Source organism: Salvelinus fontinalis, chromosome 30 (assembly GCF_029448725.1).
Source record: "Salvelinus fontinalis isolate EN_2023a chromosome 30, ASM2944872v1, whole genome shotgun sequence".
In the NCBI taxonomy this organism is placed as follows: domain Eukaryota; kingdom Metazoa; phylum Chordata; class Actinopteri; order Salmoniformes; family Salmonidae; genus Salvelinus; species Salvelinus fontinalis.
This window is the reverse complement of record NC_074694.1, coordinates 42466667-42488263: the sequence shown is the minus strand read 5'-3', so window position 1 is coordinate 42488263 and position 21597 is coordinate 42466667. Positions and strand designations below refer to the sequence as shown.

General features: G+C 41.4%; 1 protein-coding gene across 2 annotated transcripts in view; it reads right to left on the bottom strand.

Moving 5' to 3' along the window:
• LOC129829265 (dnaJ homolog subfamily C member 7-like) overlaps positions 1 to 16198 on the bottom strand; it is a 61999-nt gene extending 45801 nt beyond the window's left edge. Inside the window, exons 1-5 of one of the 2 annotated variants that reach the window (XM_055890975.1) lie at positions 10755 to 10771; positions 9811 to 9869; positions 3731 to 3788; positions 2015 to 2103; positions 1593 to 1717 (exon numbers count right to left, since the gene is read on the bottom strand). In XM_055890975.1, the coding sequence (XP_055746950.1) occupies positions 1593 to 1717; positions 2015 to 2103; positions 3731 to 3788; positions 9811 to 9869; positions 10755 to 10756 (333 nt within the window). In that variant the 5' untranslated portion in view covers positions 10757 to 10771. Of the gene's footprint in view, positions 1 to 1592; positions 1718 to 2014; positions 2104 to 3730; positions 3789 to 9810; positions 9870 to 10754; positions 10772 to 16085 lie in introns of those variants that run through there. The other variant, XM_055890976.1, reaches the window with a different exon arrangement.
• Between the last annotated feature and the right edge of the window lie 5399 nt (positions 16199 to 21597).

The window sequence follows — 21597 nt, the reverse complement described above, 5'->3', positions numbered from 1 at the left end:
GAACAAGTTCTCATTTACAATTGCGACCTGGCCAAGATAAAGCAAAGCAGTTCGACACATACAACAAAACAGAGTTACACATGGAGTAAAACAAACATACAGTCAATAATACAGTAGAAAAAATAAGTCTATATACACAATGTGAGCAAGTGAGGTGAGATAAGGGAGATGAAGGTAAAAAAAAGGCCGAAGTAAATACAATATAGCAAGTAAAACACTGGAATGGTAGATTTGCATTGGAAGAATGTGCAAAGTAGAGATAGAAATAATGGGGTGCAAAGGAGCAAAATAAATAAATAAATAAATAAATAAATAAATAAATACAGTAGGGGAAGCAGAAGTTGTTTGGGCTAAATTATAGATGGGCTATGTACAGGTGCAGTAATCTGTGAGCTGCTCTGACAGCTGGTGCTTAAAGCTAGTGAGGGAGATAGGTGTTTCCAGTTTCAGAGATTTTTGTAGTTCGTTCCAGTCATTGGCAGCAGAGAACTGGAAGGGGAGGCGGCCAAAGGAAGAATTGGTTTTGGGGGTGACCAGAGAGATATACCTGCTGGAGCGCGTGCTACAGGTGGGTGCTGCGATGGTCACCAGCGAGCTGAGATAAGGGGAGACTTTACCTAGCAGTGTCTTGTAGATGACCTGGAGCCAGTGGGTTTGGCGACGAGTATGAAGCGAGGGCCAGCCAACGAGAGCGTAATGCAGAACGCCATAGGATGTTTTTGTGGTGGTTAAGGGCAGTCAGGTCTGGAGAGAACCAAGGGCTATATCGTTTATGCTTGCCGCACTCATGAGTCACAACTCATTCTAGCTAGTAACAATCTAATCACAATATCTGCACATGGCCTAAATGACAGGCACAGACAATAACTTCAACCAGTGTTATTGTATAACTTTCGCCACCAGTCCAGTCATTAGCAGCACAGACTGCCAGGCATGCTAGCTAAAAATACTTTGCTAGCTCGCTAACGTTAGCAAAGTGAGAACTTTGCATCGGTGAAGTGTACATAGCCAGTTTGATTTACTATGATTAATTAATTTTTCAAATGCGGTTGCATCGTCAAACCAGCATGCCTACTACTGTTCACAATAAACCCTTTGCGATCTGCTGGCTACTGAATGATGTTCAGTGAGAGGCTTATGTAAGACTAGAGAGCCATCTCAGGGCAAACCTGGAATAATTATAGTAATATCTCAGATTAGTGGATTTATTTGTTAATTCATGTATAAATAATATTGTCGTTTTAAAGACAGAAGACTGATACAAATATATTTGTGAAAAGACAATATCGGCCAATAATATCGGCAAACGGATTTATCGGTAGGGCTCTAATTGTGATACTCATAAGTATCATGTCAAGGAAACAAAACATGACTGTCTCCATTTCTTGAGGAAAACAGTCCTAATTGGAAACAGTCAAAATTATGTTTATTTTCCAATATACAGCACATAATATTTTATATTAAGTAGGTTCTTTAAGGACTCAAGAGTTTGAAAATGTAGTATTGTAATACTGGTATCGCGACAACCCTATGCTCGACTCCCAATTCTACAATGACGTCACGCCGCTGAAGCAAGCAGGCTGAACTCTGACCTTCATGAAACAGTCGTCCAGCCGCACGGCCCGCTGGGAGTCCACCAGGGCCTCTCGGAAGCGGCACAGCATCATGAGGGTGGCCGCCCGGTTTCCATAGTAACTGGCGTTTTTAGGACATGCATCTGACAAAAACAAAAAGGGAACCATATTCTCAAGAGTCACGCCTGTAATCAATCACCTTGAAACAACAGTCTATAATTCCAGAGAAACATATCAGCATGTCTGGATACTGAAATAAAATAGTATTCGCTGAATTTTCAAACTGGTTGTCAATGAGAATTGGCTCTAACGATCCAGTTAAATATGAAATATATAATTTGAGAATCCTTCAAAAAAATGTCTCTACACAGTTGCTCTCTACGCTATGGCCTAGCATGTTGTTACTAAACTAGGGTACAAAGCTAGTGTTGCATTCTCACCAATGGCCTTTGTGTAGTAGTTAAATGCCTCAGAATAATTCTTCTTGACGTAGAAAGCATTTCCTTGATCTTTGAAGCCCTCAGCCTCCCTGAGAGGAAAAAACACCAGACAGTTGAAATGTGTAGGCTAAAGAGAAACAAATGGAGCATTAAGGCTATCTACCAAAAAAATGCTGTAATACCCTTATATGTTACCTACAATTCAGCAGTAATTTATATAAAATTACACTTAACAAGCCAGTTAAGCAGGGGAAAATCCATTGACAAATCCTCTTTACTTGCTCGTTGGTATTTTGATTGTGACGTCAGCAAAAATATTCAGAGGGAATCTATTTGTGCATAGCAGCCAGGGGATCTGGTCTTTGTAACAAACACATTTTGACCTATGATAATGAATTGGCTCAGTATACCAAATGGGAAAGCACACTTGGCATGTTTACCTGATTGGAACAAACAGAACAGCACCAACTGGCCCAGTGTGAGGACATAGAAGGCACTGGAGCAAAACCAAACGAGGGGGATTAAATAAAGATATCATTAAGACGTAGGCCTACTACTAGGGGATGTGGTCTACTCGATTGGCTATAGCGGCAATTTAGCAACTGTCCCGTCCATCCCAATTCAAAGTTGTGCCCCTGAGTTTATGGACATGCTCTGGTTTAGTTTGCCTGGCACTGTTTCCAAATGCTAACATTTTAAAATTTGTGGCACAAATCCCATTCAATTTGTGTGGATAAGAGCGTCTGCTAAATGACTTAAATGTAATCTAATGTAATGTGTGTGACACAAATGCAACCGTGCCAGCCACTGCAAGGGAAACTAAACCAAAGCATGGAATGCTGCTATACCTTGTCCATAGACTGTAAACAGAGTAAGAAAACCAATGAGAGCGTTCTATTAACCGGGGCCGTGGTGCACCCATCTATGGCCCGTGACGTGAAAGGACAAAAGCGGTGAGGGAGGAGCGTCCTTCTCAAATCGAACAGTAATATCCACCGCTCGGTCAAGTTGTCAAGGCAGCATGTTGCATCATCCAGAAACGTACATCTCTACATAGAAAATATATTTGGACTAGTTTCCATTGGGAAGGCAGATACAAAAATTACTTTTGTGAAAATGCTTTTTATGTCAAATCACAATCCTACTCGGCTAAATGTCTGTGTGTGTTTCATTAGTCATCGCTCTGTCAGTGAATACAATTGAATCATGTTTTGGCATGATTACATGTCTCATTTCAAGTAACTAGCTGCAGGCTTAAATAAATACTCAATCATATACTTTGCATAGAAAACCAAATAAAAGCATGGAGATCGAAAGGATTGTCAAATATGCTAGAATGGATGTTTCAAAACGACAGCTGCATATGCATATTAGCTAATACATATGGCATAGCCTAGACATATCGCATAACTTGCGATACGATCTTCTCCAAAAACAGTTGTACAATGCGCTTGTGCAATAAGAACCTGCTACGAACTGGCTCGTACCCCGTAACAAAGAGACGACTAAGAAAGAAATCATAAAAATATATTTATTAAGTATAGTAAGATAAAAGTAACAATGGTGTTTAGTCAGTAGTGTGAGTGGATGCGTGCATTGATGGTGATGAGGGGTGTTGAGAGGTGCCAAAATAAATAAAGAAGCCCCAAAACACCCTAACAAAAACTTTGTGTCTCCTCTAGGTATGTGGGGAAAGTATTTATCGCCAGGACACACCTGAGCCAAGGTGTGTCCCATCTCGCAGATGACCCTCCCAGCTCCACCCACCAACATTCTATTAGGGAAAACAAGAGCAGAGAGAAATAATTTATCAGAGAGAGTGAGAACCCCCCCGGGGACCACATCACCCAAAAAATATTTTGAAATACTTAAAAAACATATTGCCTTGGTTAAAGCTACCCCACTGCCCCAGCCAACCTCGTCCTCCCCAGACCTCAGCAATCTTTAAGAGGAAAGAAAAAACGAGGACAGCAGGGAACAGATGACAGGAGCGACAAGACAACATAAAATAAACAGTTTCCCGGTTACATGGACAAAAAGCATACTTCACAACACTTAGGGACTACACGCATGAGAAAGCACATGTCCACTGATCAATATGTCCTCCACTCCTATTCCCCAGGCGCTCTCTTTTGATGACTTATGTAACCGTAATAGCCTTGGTTTCATGCATGTTAACATTAGAAGCCTCCTCCCTAAGTTTGTTTAATTCACTGCTTTAGCACACTCTGCCAACCTGGATGTTCTAGCCATCTAGCCAATCCTGGCTTAGGAAGACCACCAAAAATTATGACATTTTCATTCCTAACTACAACATTTTCAGACAAGATAGAATGGCCAAAGGGGGCGGTGTTGCAATCTACTGCAAAGAAAGCCGGCAGAGTTCTGTCCTACTATCCAGGTCTGTACCCAAACAATTTGAACTTCTACTTTTAAAAATGCATCTCTAAAAACAAGTCTCTCACCGTTGCCGCCTGCTATAGACCACCCTCTGCCCCCAGCTGTGCTCTGGACACCATATGTGAACTGATTGCCCCCCATCTATCTTCAGAGCTCGTGCTGCTAGGCAACCTAAACTGGAACATGCTTAACACACTAACCATCCTACAATCTAAGCTTGATGTCATCAATCTCACAAATTATCAATGAACCTACCAGGTACCACCCCAAAGCCGTAAACACGGGCACCCTCATAGATATCATCCTAACCAACTTGCCCTTTAAATACACCTCTGCTGTTTTCAACCAAGATCTCAGCGATCACTGCCTCATTGCCTGCATCCGTAATGGGTCAGCGGTCAAACGACCTCCACTCATCACTGTCAAACGCTCCCTGAAACAATTCAGCAAGCAGGCCTTTCTAATCGACCTGGCCGGGGTATCCTGGAAGGATATTGATCTCATCCCGTCAGTAGAGGATGCCTGGTTATTTTTTAAGAATAACTTCCTCACCATCTTAAATAAGCATGCCCCATTCAAGACATTTAGAACCAGGAACAGATATAGCCCTTGGTTCTCTCCAGACCTGACTGCCCTTAAACATCAGAAGAAAAAAAAATTACTGGAAAACTCAGAATAAGACCGACCAACTCGTCTTGCCTATCAGCAGGTAGATGAGCGAGAAGGCTATCCAAAACACCCAGTGACTCGACATTTTTCAATCTACCCTGCAGTACGCAATCATCGGGACATCCTCCTCACCATGCACGTACAAAGCATGACAAAAAGAACCCAGCGAATTAACAGCACCAGCAAAAATGGACCTTGGCTTGAAAAGGAGAACCAACAAGAGCAATAACCTGGTCAACTGGGCTAAAGTGACAAGGCTCAGCTCGCCTATCAAATATTCCTTTTATTCTCCCCTGTGAAGATGACAGCTTCTCTTTAGCCATCTCAACAGCGGTGTACAGGATTCGCTGGAAATCACACATAGAAGACAAAAGGAACTGAGATGTAAATGACACTGTAAATGACATCTTAGCGGAAACCACTAGAGATGTAGACAAGGCCATATACGCTCACCAGCCAAGTTAACCTTTTGTCAATATGGGGGTGCTGTTTTCACTTTGTAAAAAATCGTTCCCAAAGTAAACTGCCTTGTACTCAATTCTTGCTCGTACAATATGCATATTATAATTACTATTGGATAGAAAACACTAGTTTCTAAAACCGTTTGAATTATATCTGTGAGTAAAACAGAACTCATTTTGCAGCAAACTTCCTGTCAGGAAGTGAGAAATCTGAAATCGAGGGCTCTGTTCCAGGGTCAGTTTATTAATTTAGATAGAATCTATGGGTCTACATGCACTGCATACGCCTTCCCCTAGATGTCAGTAGGCAGTGAGAATTGGAATGGGGTGTCTAGCTAGATCTGAGGCCGAACAAGAGCTCTTGGAACCGTGGGTGTAGTCTTTTCAGTGTTCGTCTTGGCGCGAGACAGACCCGAGGATTGCATTCTGAAAAGCTGTTGTTATAGGCCTTAGATATATCCGGCTCTGATTTTATTCGATATGTGTTAAAAACATCATAAACTAGTTATATTAAACCGACTTATAGCAGTTTATATCAGTTGATTGCGAATTTCTGGAATTTCTTTGTCTTGCGTTATGGTGCGTTGGACATTGCTGCGCCACATGGCTAGCTTTGGCTGCTAATTCTACAGATGAAAAGGGCATTCTACAACCAAACAACGATTATTACAACTAGTACAAGATTCTGATGGAAGCTCATCAAAAAGTAGGAACCATTTATGATATTATTTCGTATTTCTGTCGAAAAATGTTTAGACTATTCTGCCAAGATTTCGGGCGCTGTTTCGCTGTAACGTAAGCTGTATGTCGTAATAAGGTTATTTTTTTAAATCTAACACAATGGTTGCATTAAGAACTAGTGTATCTTTCATTTGCTGTCCAACCTGTATTTTTTAGTAAAGTATATGATTAGTTATTTGATTAGATGTGAGTGTCAGAAATATATCCAGATTATTTTGGGCAGTTTGGCTAGTATTCACATTGTTCAACCACGAATTGTACCACTAAATATGCACATTTTCAAACAAACCATATATGTGTTGTGTAATATGATGTTATAGGACTGTCATCTGATGAAGTTTTGAGAAGGTTAGTGAAAAATGTAATATCTTTTGCTGGTTTATTCGCTATCGCTAATGTGTCTTGAATGAATGCTGCTGTGTGGTAGGCTATTGTAGTAAGCTAATATAACGCTATATTGTGTGTTTTCGCTGTAAAACACTTAAATCTGAAATATTGGCTGGATTCACAAGAAGTTTGTCTCATTTGCTGTACACTGTATTTTTCATAAATGTTTTATGATGAGTATTTAGGTAATTCACGTTGGTCTCTGTAGTTATTCTAGTTGCTTTGGTGAGATTTTGTGATGGTGGCTGCAGTGTAAAACTATGATTTATACCTGAAATATGCACATTTTTCGAACTAAACACATGCTATACAATAAATATGTTATTAGACTGTCATCTGATGAAGTTGTTTCTTGGTTAGTGACTATTTATATCTTTATTTGGTCGAATTTGTAATAGCTACCTAAGCAGTAAAAAAAAATGGCGGAAATATGCGGTTGGGTCTTTTGCTATCGTGGTTAGCTAATAGAAATGCATAGTGTTTTCCCTGTAAAACATTTTTAAATCGGAAATGATGGCTGGATTCACAAGATGTGTATCTTTCATCTGGTGTCTTGGACTTGTGATTTCATGATATTTAGATGCTAGTATTTACTTGTGGCGCTATGCTAGTCAGCTTTTTTACTGATGAGGGTGCTCCCGGATGGTGAATCGTGAGAAGTTAATCGAAAGGACAACGATACCCTCAACAGGTAACGAAGACACCCCGACAACAACCTCACCTTTATTTTTTAATTAACCTTGAATCTAGGCAAGTCAGTTAAGAACAAAATCTTATTTTACCCCGGCCAAACCCGGACCAATTGTGCGCCGTCCTATGGGACTCCCAATCCCGGCTGGATGTGACGCAGCATGGATTCGAACACCTCTTGCACTGCGATGCAGTGCCTTAGACCACTGCGCCACTCGGAAGCCTTTCACCAGTTCAGAATCCAACATCAGTTTACGCAATGGAAATGACAGTGTGCAACCCGATTCCCCGAATGGAAACACGATTCCCGAATTGTCTCAGCAAAGAAAGGTAACAGACTAACACAAACAACTCAGAGGCACCTGTGTCCCTCAGGATCTACACTGGCACGTTACTTCCTAACAGACACACAAAACCCTACGTAATGAAAGGTAAATAATCTGGGTCAATTGGGACTTTAACATGCGCCTGGGCATAAGACGAAGTGACAGGAGCGAACAGATGTGAGACTGGAGCTTCCATCGCCGTAGGCTTAGGTTTAACGTTAGCTCCAGTACTGAATTTACCCTTAGAGAGAACAGGACATTTGTTTTTTCAATAACCTGAACCCTGACAGTAGTGACACTTGACTGAAGTCAGCTTTACCAAGGGAGCCAGGCTCAACTCTAGATGAATGAAGCTCTGCCCGTGAACCAGTGTCTCGTTGGTCGAGGCCCAAATCTCTCCAAACGCCCCCACTCAATCCGAATACAGGGCTCTGGCACACCTACTCATTCAATGGTTTTTCTTTATTTTTACCATTTTAAAAATTGTAGAATACTGAAGACGTCAAAACTATGAAATAACACATATGGAATCATGTAGTAACCAAAAGAAGTGTTAAATTGAAAACTTAGTATGAAATATATTTCGAAGTAGCCACCCTTTGCCTTGCCAAGAGTGTGCAAAGCTGTCATGCTCTCAACCAGCTTCATGATGTAGTCACTTGGAATGCATTTCAATTAACAGAGGTGTCTTGTTAAAAGTTCATTTGTGGAATTTCTTAACCTTTAACACATTTGAGCAAATCAGTTGTGTTGTGACAAGGTAAAGGTGGTATACAGAAGATAGCCCTATTTGGTAAAAGACCAAGTCCATATTATGGCAAGAACAGCTCAAATAAGCAAAGAAACAGTCCATTACTTTAAAGAACTTTGAAAGTATCTTCAAGTGCAGTCACAAAAACCACCAAGCGCTATAATGAAACTGGCCCTCGTGATTTTGTTTGGGATGAGTCGGACCGCAGAGTTTAGAAAACGCAGCCAACAAGTGCTCAGCATATGTGGGAACTCCTTCAAGCATTCCAGGTGAAGCTGTTAAAGAGAATGCCAAGAATGTGCAAAGCTGTCAAAGCAAAGGGTAAAAATATATTTTGATTTTGTTTAACACTTTTTTGGTTACTGCATGATTCCATATGTGTTATTTCATAGTTGTGATGTCTTCACTATTATTCTACAATGTAGAAAATAGTAAAAAAAAAAAACTTGACTGAGTAGGTGTCCAAACTTTTGACTTGTATTGTACACGGCCAAATCCTACAACAGCTCAACCTTAGTTTTCGTGCGGATTCGCGGTGGGTAATTACGCACTGTAGCCTGCTAGAAAGGGGGGGGGGCAGCAAAATGGCAGATCCCCCCCCCCCCCCCCCCTCACCAAAAGACTAACAGGGCTATAAGGCTATAGCTCCGGGTAGCAAATGGCACTTATCCTATCCAAATCTCCTACTGAGGTACACAGCAGAATTACTCACCTCAGACCAATGTCCCAACAGCAAGTAGAGCAAGAGTTTCCAGCCTGGGCAAGGGACTGGAAACTAACCAACGCAGCACACAACCAATTATACACTGCAGTGGCAAGTCTACCAAACAAACATAAACAAAGGCAGCCAACACTGGGCCTACCGAAAAGCGCAACGCAAGACAGCTGTATCAAAACATGAACAGAGTTTATCAAAACACAAATTGTTTTCTCCTAAACAAAATACAATTACCAATTAACTTAACGACACTAGTATTAGGCCTACTGGTATATTTTCCAGGCAACACACCTGTTTGACAAGCAAAAACCCTGATACGTCTCTAAGGCACTATGCCGAACACTTATAAGACTACGCAGTGAATACCAACCAAAGCGCATCCCAATTAGCATTAACCCATCATAATGCATAAAATAAAAATATATATTTATTAGATAAAGTAACCTATATACAAGTAACAATGGTGTGTGTGTGTAATCAGTAGTGTAAGCGAGTGGATGAGTGCATAGATGGTGATAATGAGGGGTATTGAGAGGTGCCAAAATAAACGAACAAAGCCCCAAAATGGCACACACAAAAAAAAAAACAGCATGTCTGCGTGGTCTCCTCGATGTATGTGGGGGGGGGGGGGGGGGTTTATCCCCTGGACACACCTGAGCCCAGGTGTGTCCCATCTCGCTGACAACCCTCCCAGCTCCGCCCACCAACAATCCTGTTAAGGATAACAAGAGCAGAGAGAAAGAATTTGGCAGACAAACTGTAGTTAAATTTCTAAACGAGATCTCAAATAGCAGCTTCTCAATACCATGCATTCAAATAGCAGCTTCCCAAATACCATGCATAATGTAGGATGCATTGGAACATAAGGTATGGAGAATAATAGAGCCTGTAGGATTATAGTTTGAAATGTGAGTTTTAAATACTAAATGTTCAGTGTGAGTATATTTGTAGTTTAAATTATTAACCTTTAAAAGTTGACAGTGTCAAAATATTGTCAATCCATTCATTATTCTACTACTAACTATGACTGAGTACGAGACATGCATTGCATTATCTAAATATAGTGTAACCTACCAATCAATGTCTATTTAGTGCCATGGAGGGCACAATCTTACAGTCCAGAAATGAAAAGCTTTTACCATGTCTGCCAAAAGCCTGGGCCTCTGATAGAGACTGTAGAAGAGTCATCAACGCATTCTTCAATTTTCCCCCACCTCTCTAGGAGCATGTGTGCGCCCAGGCCATATAGGCGTTTCGAAAGGATCCCACCCTTGTCACCAATGTAGCGGACCGATGTAGACAGACAAGTGCCTTAGCGGAATGCAATCTAAAGCTTGTCTTGTGTGGTCCAGAGATGAGAACTCTACCATCTATGGCAAAACCCTGGGTTCCTGACAGGGACAATTGAATTCTCCCCAATGCATGTTACACATTGAATTGAGTCTGAGATGTTCTAACAGGCACATATCTGTAGATGGTGTTCTTCAACTCTAAAACCCCAAAAAGAAAAGAGAACAGGCAAATGCATATATGGTCCCAATGTCTAAATAGTTGACAGCAGGGCTAGTTCAAACTGCAGTAGGAAGGTTCTTCTTACATCCTATGCTTGGTGAATAGCACTTGGTTGATCTCTGAGAGAGGTTCACAGGAGAGCTGAATAGATCATGTGAGACAAAAGTGAGAGACCTGAATGAATAATAGAAATCACAGCAAAGGTAGTTTGTGAGCTAGAAAATGTACATCCTGACAGTCATCCTACTTCAACTATTGACAGAGGCATTTCTTATTTGTCAGTATAAATGAAATTAGTGGGTCCTGCCTTAGACTGTATTAGATTTATACTACTTGTCCTACAGATCAAATTATTACTTGGAATAAACTGATAGCTAAAACGCTCAACGTCCCAGAATTACATAATAGCTAGTGAAAACTACACTACATGACCAAAAGTATGTGGACATCTGCTCGTCAAACATCTAATTCCAAATCATGGGCATTAATATGGACTTAATATGGACGAAATTGCCAAATACACTAATTTGAAGGGGTGTCCACATACTTTTGTATATATAGTGTACTTACTCCGGCTAGCTAGCAACATATCTACTTGTTCTATCTAGCTAACATTACTATGGTTGCTGTGTTGTATGTTGGGAGTAATTTTACAGCTTGCGTTGATGCATCACGTTTCTATGGCTAAATAGCTAAATTACAAATACATTTAAAATACTTTACCTGATAGCAGTTTGTCGGAAGGAGAACTCTCGATGTCACCAGCTTTCTACTACCTTAGATACGGATAACGTGATCAGCAGCGATAGTACACAAGTTTATATTGGTTTACAGTTTAGTATTTGGCGGCGTTTTCCTGTCCAGCTAGCGAGCATAAGTCATTATTTTGACAAACGGAATGTGTTCAGAATTATTTAATACATTGTTAAAACCAGCTCCTCCCTCGACAGAGATCAATCATCTCGAAAACGAATGCAACTAGCTTGCTAAGGCTTACCACCTATAGTTAGCTAACGCACTTTTGCGCTATAAACGTACAACTGAGCTTATTTTAACACCCAAAAAACATAATACTTCCAGGTCAACTGTAATATGAACACCATTGTAAAGCACAATATCTTTCCAGCAAAATCAACGACAATACCGTCATGCTGCCCGTCTCTACATGATTGAAAAAGGCAATGAGCGCCATTGGGTCTTTTTAAAAATGGCGGGTGAAGAAACGAAACCTACTGCGTGATGGGGAAAGCGTGAGATAAGCAGTGTGGGGAAACAGATTTTTTCCCCTGATCTGTCCAACTTATCACCTCTGAAATGTAAATAAAACACTTAACCGGTGTCTGTATATAGCCTTGCTACTCTTATTTTCAAATGTCTTTTTACTGTTTTATTTCTTTCTTTACCTTCTTACACACACATTTTCTTCACACTATTGGTTCTAGAGCCTGTAAAGCACATATGTCAGAGTCAAGGCCCGCGGGCCACATCCGGCCCGCGAGAAGGTTTTTTACGGCCCCTGGGATGATCTTGATTTATTATTAGAACCGGCCCGCAGACCGCAGCAAGCCGGCAGCCCGCAGATCTTTTACACGCACCAATACTACATTTCCCACAATGCAACGGTGACGCACCGAGCAGTAGGCTGCTTCATTTCAATATTTATTGGCACAGCAGTCGTCAGCATCACAGTAAAATTAACTTTCAGATACCCATCAAAAATGGCAAAACGGAAGGTGGACACTGAGAACCGGGGGTTTCAAACAAGGTGGGAGTCGGAGTATATGTTCACGGAGGTAGCTGGAAAACCTGTGTGTCTTCTGTGTGGAGAAAGTGTGGCGGTACTGAAAGAGTATAATCTGAGACGACATTATGAAACGAAACACGCGGACAAAAACAAGAATATGGACATGGAACAAAGGCTACAAAAGGCAGAGGAATTAAAACGAGGCCTCAAATCTCGACAGGCTCTGTTCAAAAAAGCCAAATCACAAGGCCAGGCTGCTGTCAAGGCCAGTTTTATTTTGGCAGAAGAGATCGCTAAATCAGCCCGGCCATTTACGGAGGGGGATTTCATCAAAAACTGCATGATTAAAGTTTGTGACGAAGTTTGCCCAGAAAAAAGGCAACTCTTTTTAAATGTGAGTCTGAGCAGAAACACCATTGCCGAGAGAGTAGACCAGTTGTCCATCAATCTAAAAGAGCAGCTTGTGAAAAAGGGAAAAGATTTCATTGCATATTCCTTGGCTGTTTTGGGCATGATTTGTATGAAGAGGTGTCAAGATGTGTAAATGAGATGGAGCTGCCTTGGGAAAAACTCGTGGGTTTGACAACCGACGGAGCACCTGCGATGTGTGGACACAGGAGCGGACTGGTGGCGAAGATACGGGAAAAGATGCAAGAGGAAAACGCGACAGGTGAGCTGACAGCTTATCATTGTATCATACACCAGGAAGCGTTGTGCGGTAAAGCCTTGAAAATGGAGCATGTAATGAGCATCATCACGCACACAGTTAACTTTATCAGAGCCAAAGGTTTGAATCACCGCCAGTTCAAGGCATTTCTGACGGAGTTAGAAACGGAGCATGGTGATTTGCCTTATCACACAGAGGTGCGATGGCTAAGCCAGGGAAAGGTGCTTCAAAGATGTTTCGAGCTTCGTGAGGAGATTTGTCTGTTCTTGGACAGCAAAGGGAAAGACACAACACAACTCCGAGACGAAATGTTTCTGTGTGAAATGGCTTTTCTGTGTGACATTACGAGTCATCTGAATGCAATGAACTTGCAGCTGCAGGGTCGGGATCATGTCATCTCTGATATGTACAGTACAGTGAAGGCATTTAAAACCAAACTGACTCTGTGGGAGACGCAGATGCGGAAAGAAAATTTGAGCCACTTTCCCAGCTGCCAGACCATGAAAGAGAAGCTCTCTACCAGTGCGTTCCCGAGCGCACAGTTGGCTGATAAAATAGGTATGCTTGCCGCTGACTTTCGACGCCGATTTGCTGACTTTGAAGCACAAAAAAGCAGGTTGGAACTGCTCGGTAACCCATTTGCTGTTGACGTGGAAAGCTCACCACCAAACCTCCAAATGGAGTTGATTGACCTCCAATGCAATGATGCACTGAGGGCAAAATATGCGGCAGTGGGTGCTGCGGAGTTCGCCCGTTTCCTCCCCGACACAATGCCCCAGCTGCGCATCCAGGCTGCTCAAACGTTGTCTATGTTTGGCAGCACATACCTGTGTGAACAACTGTTTTCTTTGATGAACCTGAACAAAACATCACACAGAAGTCGACTTACTGCTGAACACCTCCACTCAATTCTGAGGATTTCCTCAGCTCAGAGCCTTACCCCGAACATTGATGAACTTGTGGAAAAGATGGGACACCACCAAGTATCACCCTCAACCTCAAACAAGTGAACATTACTATGCAATCACATATTTAGAGTTTTTACTCAGTTCAAGTTTAAAAGTTAAAGTTTAATATTTGTTTTCACTGCATGTTACTTCTCCTTAAACAAAGTGTTGTTTTTGATTAATAGATTTTTGCACCTTATTTTATTGTATTTCAATCCAATTATATTTTAAAAATATTTCAGTTGAGTGGATGATAGAAAATTGCTATTATTGTTTTTTTCTTTGAAGTAAATTTAGCCCACTTTTGCTAAAATAGAAAATATAGGCTACTGATGGTGCCTTGAATACCGGTTTCTTTCATTTAATGTTCATGTTATGGGGATTTTTATATAAAGGAAATTTGTCTTTTGTGTCTGTTGAAAATTAAAGATTACTGACACAGCCATAAGAAAATATTGCTTTATTTATCTGATCATATTGGAATATATTTGTTAGGTTTTCAGTAGGTTCAATTAGGTTCACTAGACTATATGCGTCAATTAAAAAATTTTCAATGAACATTCGAACAGTCCGGCCCTCGGCTTGTAGCTAAATTTTTTATTTGGCCCTCCGTCCATTTGACTTTGACACCCCTGCTGTAAAGTAAGCATTTCACTGTAAGGTCTACCTACACCTGTTGTATTCGGCACACATGACAAATCAACTTTGATTTGATTTAAAACAATAAAAGTTTATATAATGTGTCATTACATACATTTTTGAAGTATGTCAAGTTCGAGTCGGGTTTTTAGGGCGGCACAAAAGTTATCTTCAGAAGTAAACAGCTGCTGTCGGGGCTTTTGAGAGTCATGGTGGCTTGCAACGATTATGCAAAAAGATTTATGCATTCAGATGTACAACTGACTAGGTATCCATCCCCCTTACCCTGTCCCTTTCATGTTTTTAAACTGCGAGAGAAGCGCTACATCTGGTTGAGAGAGGCTGTACGACACAGAACGAGTTGCATAATGCGTGCGTACGCTACGTCATGACACGTCACAATTTAACATAGCGTCAGAGGGGTCCGTTTGTTCAACTTTTCTCCAATACTATCGGGCCATTACCATGTCAATAGAAACGTAGTTCACAACCCAGATTTTGATGCCAACACAGTCCTATTAGTTTTCATTGCAGTCTCGTTTCAATGCCGCGGTTGCGCAAATTTGTACGGAATGGGATAAGTCAACAGTAATTGTGTCATTTTGTTTGGGTAAACTGTCCACATCCGCTTTCTTCCATTAGGCCCATCCATGTAAACTACCTGCAATTTATGCAGGTTTAACAGCGTGATATTCTGCCACCACATCAAGTGCACACTTCGTTTCTTTTGAAAACCAAACTTAAATGCTAAGAGTTGCTAACTAGCGTGCACAAAGATAATTGATAACTGGATCTCGACGCTAAGTAGGCAAAACAAGGCCACATCCGTTCATTTGAAAAATGTAATGAGCAGACCGATATGCATACACACAGTTCAGTTATTGACACTTGTGTGGCAAGTAGCTACTATGATGGCATTATCATCGTGACAGAGAAATGGGTCATTCCATCTGGCCTCAGCATGGTTTTATTCTCTAGTCAGATGTGGTGGCCACTTTTGGCTTCCTAGGATAATCCATAGGCAACCTAACATGAGTGGCAAAAATGCAGTGACAATGGATACACATAGCACACAGTCCACGGTGGTTTGCAGATTTAGTCAATTGACGTTAGCTAGATAATTGAGTAGAACCTCAAACCCATTTTGTCATTGTAAATTGTAAAGTAACGTTAATTGCCAATATGAAGGAACAAATGGCATAGTTAACTAATACTAGCTAGTTAGTTGTAGCTAACGTTACCTAACCCTTGTTAGTTGGTGAAAGACAGTTAACGTTAGCGAGCTACTGTTAGTTAGCTAGCTAGCCAGGTAGGCCCCGCTAAGTAGAAATGACGATTATGCTAGGATTTCGATCAAATAACAAAAAGTACTTTCTTCACAACCCGTACACATTCATGAACAATTGCATATTTAGCTACCTCTCCATGTCGGCGTCAATAATTATTTGTGGCTCTAGTTCCATCTGCATGTCGATGCCAACAGCTGCCATTTTTTCCTGAAAGGAACCCGTCTTTTTTCCCCAAACGAGTTTAGCTAAAGCCACGCCTATGGGGCGTATTTCAGCCTACATACGTCCGCGTCATTGGTCAACAGCATGCGAACGGTGATTGGATAGATTTTGAGAGCCTCAGCCAGGCGTATGGGAAGTGATTCAGGTCAGAATTCCGACAGGTGAAGCTACTGGTACCTCTCAATTTAAGGGCTTTATTGGAATGGGAAACATATGTTTACATTGCCAAAGCAAGTGAAATAAACAAAAAATAAATAAACAAAAGGGAAATAAACAAAAAATGAACAGTAAACATTACACTTACTAAAAGTTCCAAAATAATAAAGACATTTCTCATATTATGTATATACACAGTGTTGTAATGATGAGCAAATAGCTAAATAGTACAAAAGGGAAAATAAATAAACATATAGGTTATATTTACAATGGTGTTTGTTCTTCACTGGTGGCCCTTTTCTTGTGGCAGCAGGTCACACATCTTGCTGCTGTGATTGCACACTGTGGTATTTCACCCAGTTATGGGAGTTAGTCCAAATTAGATTTTTCAAATTCTTTGTGTGTCTGTGTAATCTGAGGGAAATATGTGTCTCTAATATGGTCATACATTTGGCAGGAGGTTAGGAAGTCCAACTCAGTTTGCACCTCATTTTGTGGGCTGTTTGTGAACAGAGACCCAGGACCAGCTTGCTTAGGGGGCTCTTCTCCAGGTTCATTTCGCTGTAGGTGTTGGCTTTGTTTTGGAAGGTTTGGGTATTGTTCCTTTTAGGTGGTTGTAGAATTTAACGTCTATTTTCTGGATTTTGATCATTAGCGGGTATCGGCCTAATTTTGCTCTGCATGCATTATTTTGTGTTTTACATTGGACATGGAGAAGTCCACAGACCCACTCCAAAAGGCTTTCGGAGCCATCATCGACTCAGTGGGTTTTGTCCAACATGTCTCTGGACCTACTCACTGCCACAGTCATACTCTGGACCTAGTTTTGTCCCATGGAATAAATGTTGTAGATCTTAATGTTTTTCCTCATAATCCTGGACTATCGGACCACCATTTTATTACATTTGCAATCGCAACAAATAATCTGCTCAGACCCCAACCAAGGAGCATCAAAAGTCGTGCTATTAATTCTCAGACAACACAAGAATTCCTTGATGCCCTTCCAGACTCCTTCTGCCTACCCAAGGACGTCAGAGGACAAAAATCAGTTAACCACCTAACTGAGGAACTCAATTTAACCTTGCACAATACCCTAGATGCAGTTGCACCCCTAAAAACGAAAAACATTTGTCATAAGAAACTAGCTCCCTGGTATACAGAAAATACCCGAGCTCTGAAGCAAGCTTCCAGAAAATTGGAACGGAAATGGCGCCACACCAAACTGGAAGTCTTCCGACTAGCTTGGAAAGACAGTACCGTGCAGTATCGAAAAGCCCTCACTGCTGCTCGATCATCCTACTTTTCCAACTTAATTGAGGAAATAAGAACAATCCAAAAATTATTTTTGATACTGTTGCAAAGCTAACTAAAAAGCAGCATTCCCCAAGAGAGGATGGCTTTCACTTCAGCAGTAATAAATTCATCAACTTCTTTGAGGAAAAGATCATGATCATTAAAAAGCAAATTACGGACTCCTCTTTAAATCTGCGTATTTCTCCAGGGCTTAGCTGTCCTGGATCTGCACAGCTCTGCCAGGGCCTGGGATCGGGAGAGACACTTAAGTGTTTTAGTACTATATCTCTTGACACAATGATGAAAATAATCATGGCCTCTAAACCTTCAAGCTGCATACTGGATCCTATTCCAACTAAACTACTGAAAGAGCTGCTTCATGTGCTTGGCCCTCCTATGTTGAACATAATAAATGGCTCTCTATCCACCGGATGTGTACCAAACTCACTAAAAGTGGCAGTAATAAAGCCTCTCTTGAAAAAGCCAAACCTTGACCCGGAAAATATAAAAAACTATCGGCCTATATCGAATCTTCCATTCCTCTCAAAAATTTTAGAAAAAGCTGTTGCGCAGCAACTCACTGCCTTCCTGAAGACAAACAATATATACGAAATGCTTCAGTCTGGTTTTAGACCCCATCATAGCACTGAGACTGCAATTGTGAAGGTGGTAAATGACCTTTTAATGGCGTCAGACCGAGGCTCTGCATCTGTCCTCGTGCTACTAGACCTTAGTGCTGCCTTTGACACCATCGATCACCACATTCTTTTGGAGAGACTGGAAACCCAAATTGGTCTACACGGACAAGTTCTGGCCTGGTTAAGATCTTATATGTCGGAAAGATATCAGTTTGTCTCTGTGAATGATTTGTCTTGTGACAAATCAACTGTACATTTCGGTGTTCCTCAAGGTTCCGTTTTAGGACCACTATTGTTTTCACTATATATTTTACCTCTTGGGGATGTTATTCGAAAACATAATGTTAACTTTCACTGCTATGCGGATGACACACAGCTGTACATTTCAATGAAACATGGTGAAGCCCCAAAATTGCCCTCGCTAGAAGCCTGTGTTTCAGACATAAGGAAGTGGATGGCTGAAAACGTTCTACTTTTAAACTCGGACAAAACAGAGATGCTTGTTCTAGGTCCCAAGAAACAAAGAGATCTTCTGTTAAATCTGACAATTAATCTTGATGGTTGTAAAGTCATCTCAAATAAAACTGTGAAGGACCTCAGCGTTACTCTTGACCCTGATCTCTCTTTTGACGAACATATCAAGACTGTTTCAAGGACAGCTTTTGTCCATCTACGTAACATTGCAGAGATCTGAAATTTTCTGTCCAAAAATGATGCAGAAAAATTAATCCATGCATTTGTTACTTCTAGGTTAGACTACTGCAATGCTCTACTTTCCGGCTACCCGGATAAAGCACTAAATAAACTTCAGTTAGTGCTAAATACGGCTGCTAGAATCATGACTAGAACCAAGAAATGTGATCATATTACTCCAGTGCTAGCTTCCCTACACTGGCTTCCTGTTAAGGCAAGGGCTGATTTCAAGGTTTTACTGTTAACCTATAAAGCGTTACATGGGCTTGCTCCTACCTATCTTTCCGAGTTGGTCCTGCCGTACATACCTACACGTACGCTACGGTCACAAGACGCAGGCCTCCTAATTGTCCCTAGAATTTCTAAGCAAACAGCTGGAGGCAGGGCTTTCTCCTATAGATCTCCATTTTTATGGAACGGTCTGCCTACCCATGTGAGAGACGCAGACTCGGTCTCAACCTTTAAGTCTTTACTGAAGACTTATCTCTTCAGTAGGTCATATGATTGAGTGTAGTGTGCCCCGGAGTGTGAAGGTGAACGGAAAGGCTCTGGAGCAACGAACCGCCCTTGCTGTCTATGCCTGGCCGGTTCCCCTCTCTCCACTGGGATTCTCTGCCTCTAACCCTATTACAGGGGCTGAGTCACTGGCTTACTGGTGCTCTTTCATGCCGTCCCTAGGAGGGGTGCGTCACTTGAGTGGGTTGAGTTACTGACGTGATCTTTCTGTCTGGGTTGGCGCCCCCCCTTGGTTTGTGCTGTGGTGGAGATCTTTGTGGGCTATACTCGGCCTTGTCTCAAGATTGTTAGTTGGTGGTTGAAGATATCCCTCTAGTGGTGCGGGGGCTGTGCTTTGGCAAAGTGGGTGGGGTTATATCCTTCCTGTTTGGCCCTGTCCGGGGGTATCATCGGATGGGGCCACAGTGTCTCCTGACCCCTCCTGTCTCAGCCTCCAGTATTTATGCTGCAGTAGTTTATGTGTCAGGGGGCTAGGGTCAGTTGGTTATATCTGGAGTACTTCTGTCTTATCCAGTGTCCTGTGTGAATTTAAGTATGCTCTCTCTAATTCTCTCCTTCTCTCTTTCTTTCTCTCTCTCGGAGAACCTGAGCCCTAGGACCATACGTCAGGACTACCGGGCATGATGACTCCTTGCTGTCCCCAGTCCACCTGGCCTTGCTGCTGTTCCAGTTTCAACTGTTCTGCCTGCGGTTATGGAACCCCTACCTGTCCCAGACCTGCTGCTTTCAACTCTTAATGATAGGCTATGAAAAGCCAACTGACATTTATTCCTGATTATTATTTGACCATGCTTGTCATTTATGAACATTTTGAAAATCTTGGCTCTCTCTAATTCTCTCCTTCTCTCTTTCTTTCTCTCTCTCGGAGGACCTGAGCCCTAGGACCATACGTCAGGACTACCGGGCATGATGACTCCTTGCTGTCCCCAGTCCACCTGGCCTTGCTGCTATTCCAGTTTCAACTGTTCTGCCTGCGGTTATGGAACCCCTACCTGTCCCAGACCTGCTGCTTTCAACTCTTAATGATCGGCTATGAAAAGCCAACTGACATTTATTCCTGATTATTATTTGACCATGCTTGTCACTTATAAACATTTTGAGCATCTTGGCCATGTTCTGTTATAATCTCCACCCGGCACAGCCAGAAGAGGACTGGCCACCCCTCATAGCCTGGTTCCTCTCTAGGTTTCTTCCTAGGTTTTGGCCTTTCTAGGGAGTTTTTCCTAGCCCCCGTGCTTCTACACCTGCATTGCTTGCTGTTTGGGGTTTTAGGCTGGGTTTCTGTACAGCACTTCGAGATATTAGCTGATGTACGAAGGGCTATATAAAATAAACTTGATTTGATTTGACACAGGATCTCTAAGAAGAGACGTTTCCATGGAAGTCCTGGGTTCACTGACGCCAAGAAAGGTGAGAAGACAGATGAAAACGTGAATCAACTAAATTAATGTTACTGTGTGAATTAAATTGTCATGTTTGGATTGTTCAAGAGTTTATGAAGAGCTATGAATTTTCATATATTTTGTTCTGCAAGTGCTCTGGATTTATTGTTAACGGAAAATTGTTATTTTGTTTGTTGGAGGGAGAGAGCAACACAAGGGTGCACTCCTATCATTTAAATTGAGTTGATTAGATTCTGGCCGTGTTTTCCTGTCTTTTGTATTCACTAGTAAAGTGCAAATAAATGCTAACTCAGGTGAGCATGAGTTTCTGCTTGAATTTGGTTAAGACAGTGAATTTGTTCATACTTTGAGAACTTGCTACCAAGCTGCTGTGTGTATCTGACACACATAGTTTTTTCTTTTAGAGATTATTTTGAACTGAAGACACGTGTTACCACGTTGTTTTAACCTAATGGTGATAGTTATATAGGCTACTCTGTGTTATTCTGTAATGTATCATACATTTCATGTACACTAATTGTTTCTGTAAATTCTTTCATGACTAATACATCCTATTAGTTGAATGGAGTAACTGCATTCCTCATTTTACAGAGTTATTTGATTAACTAAACACTTATAATTTAGGTATATTGGTAGTTATTTACACTATACACATAGCATATTCGTGGGTACCACCTTGACATCTCTGATCTGCTTGCCTCAATAAATTAATGCTAGAACA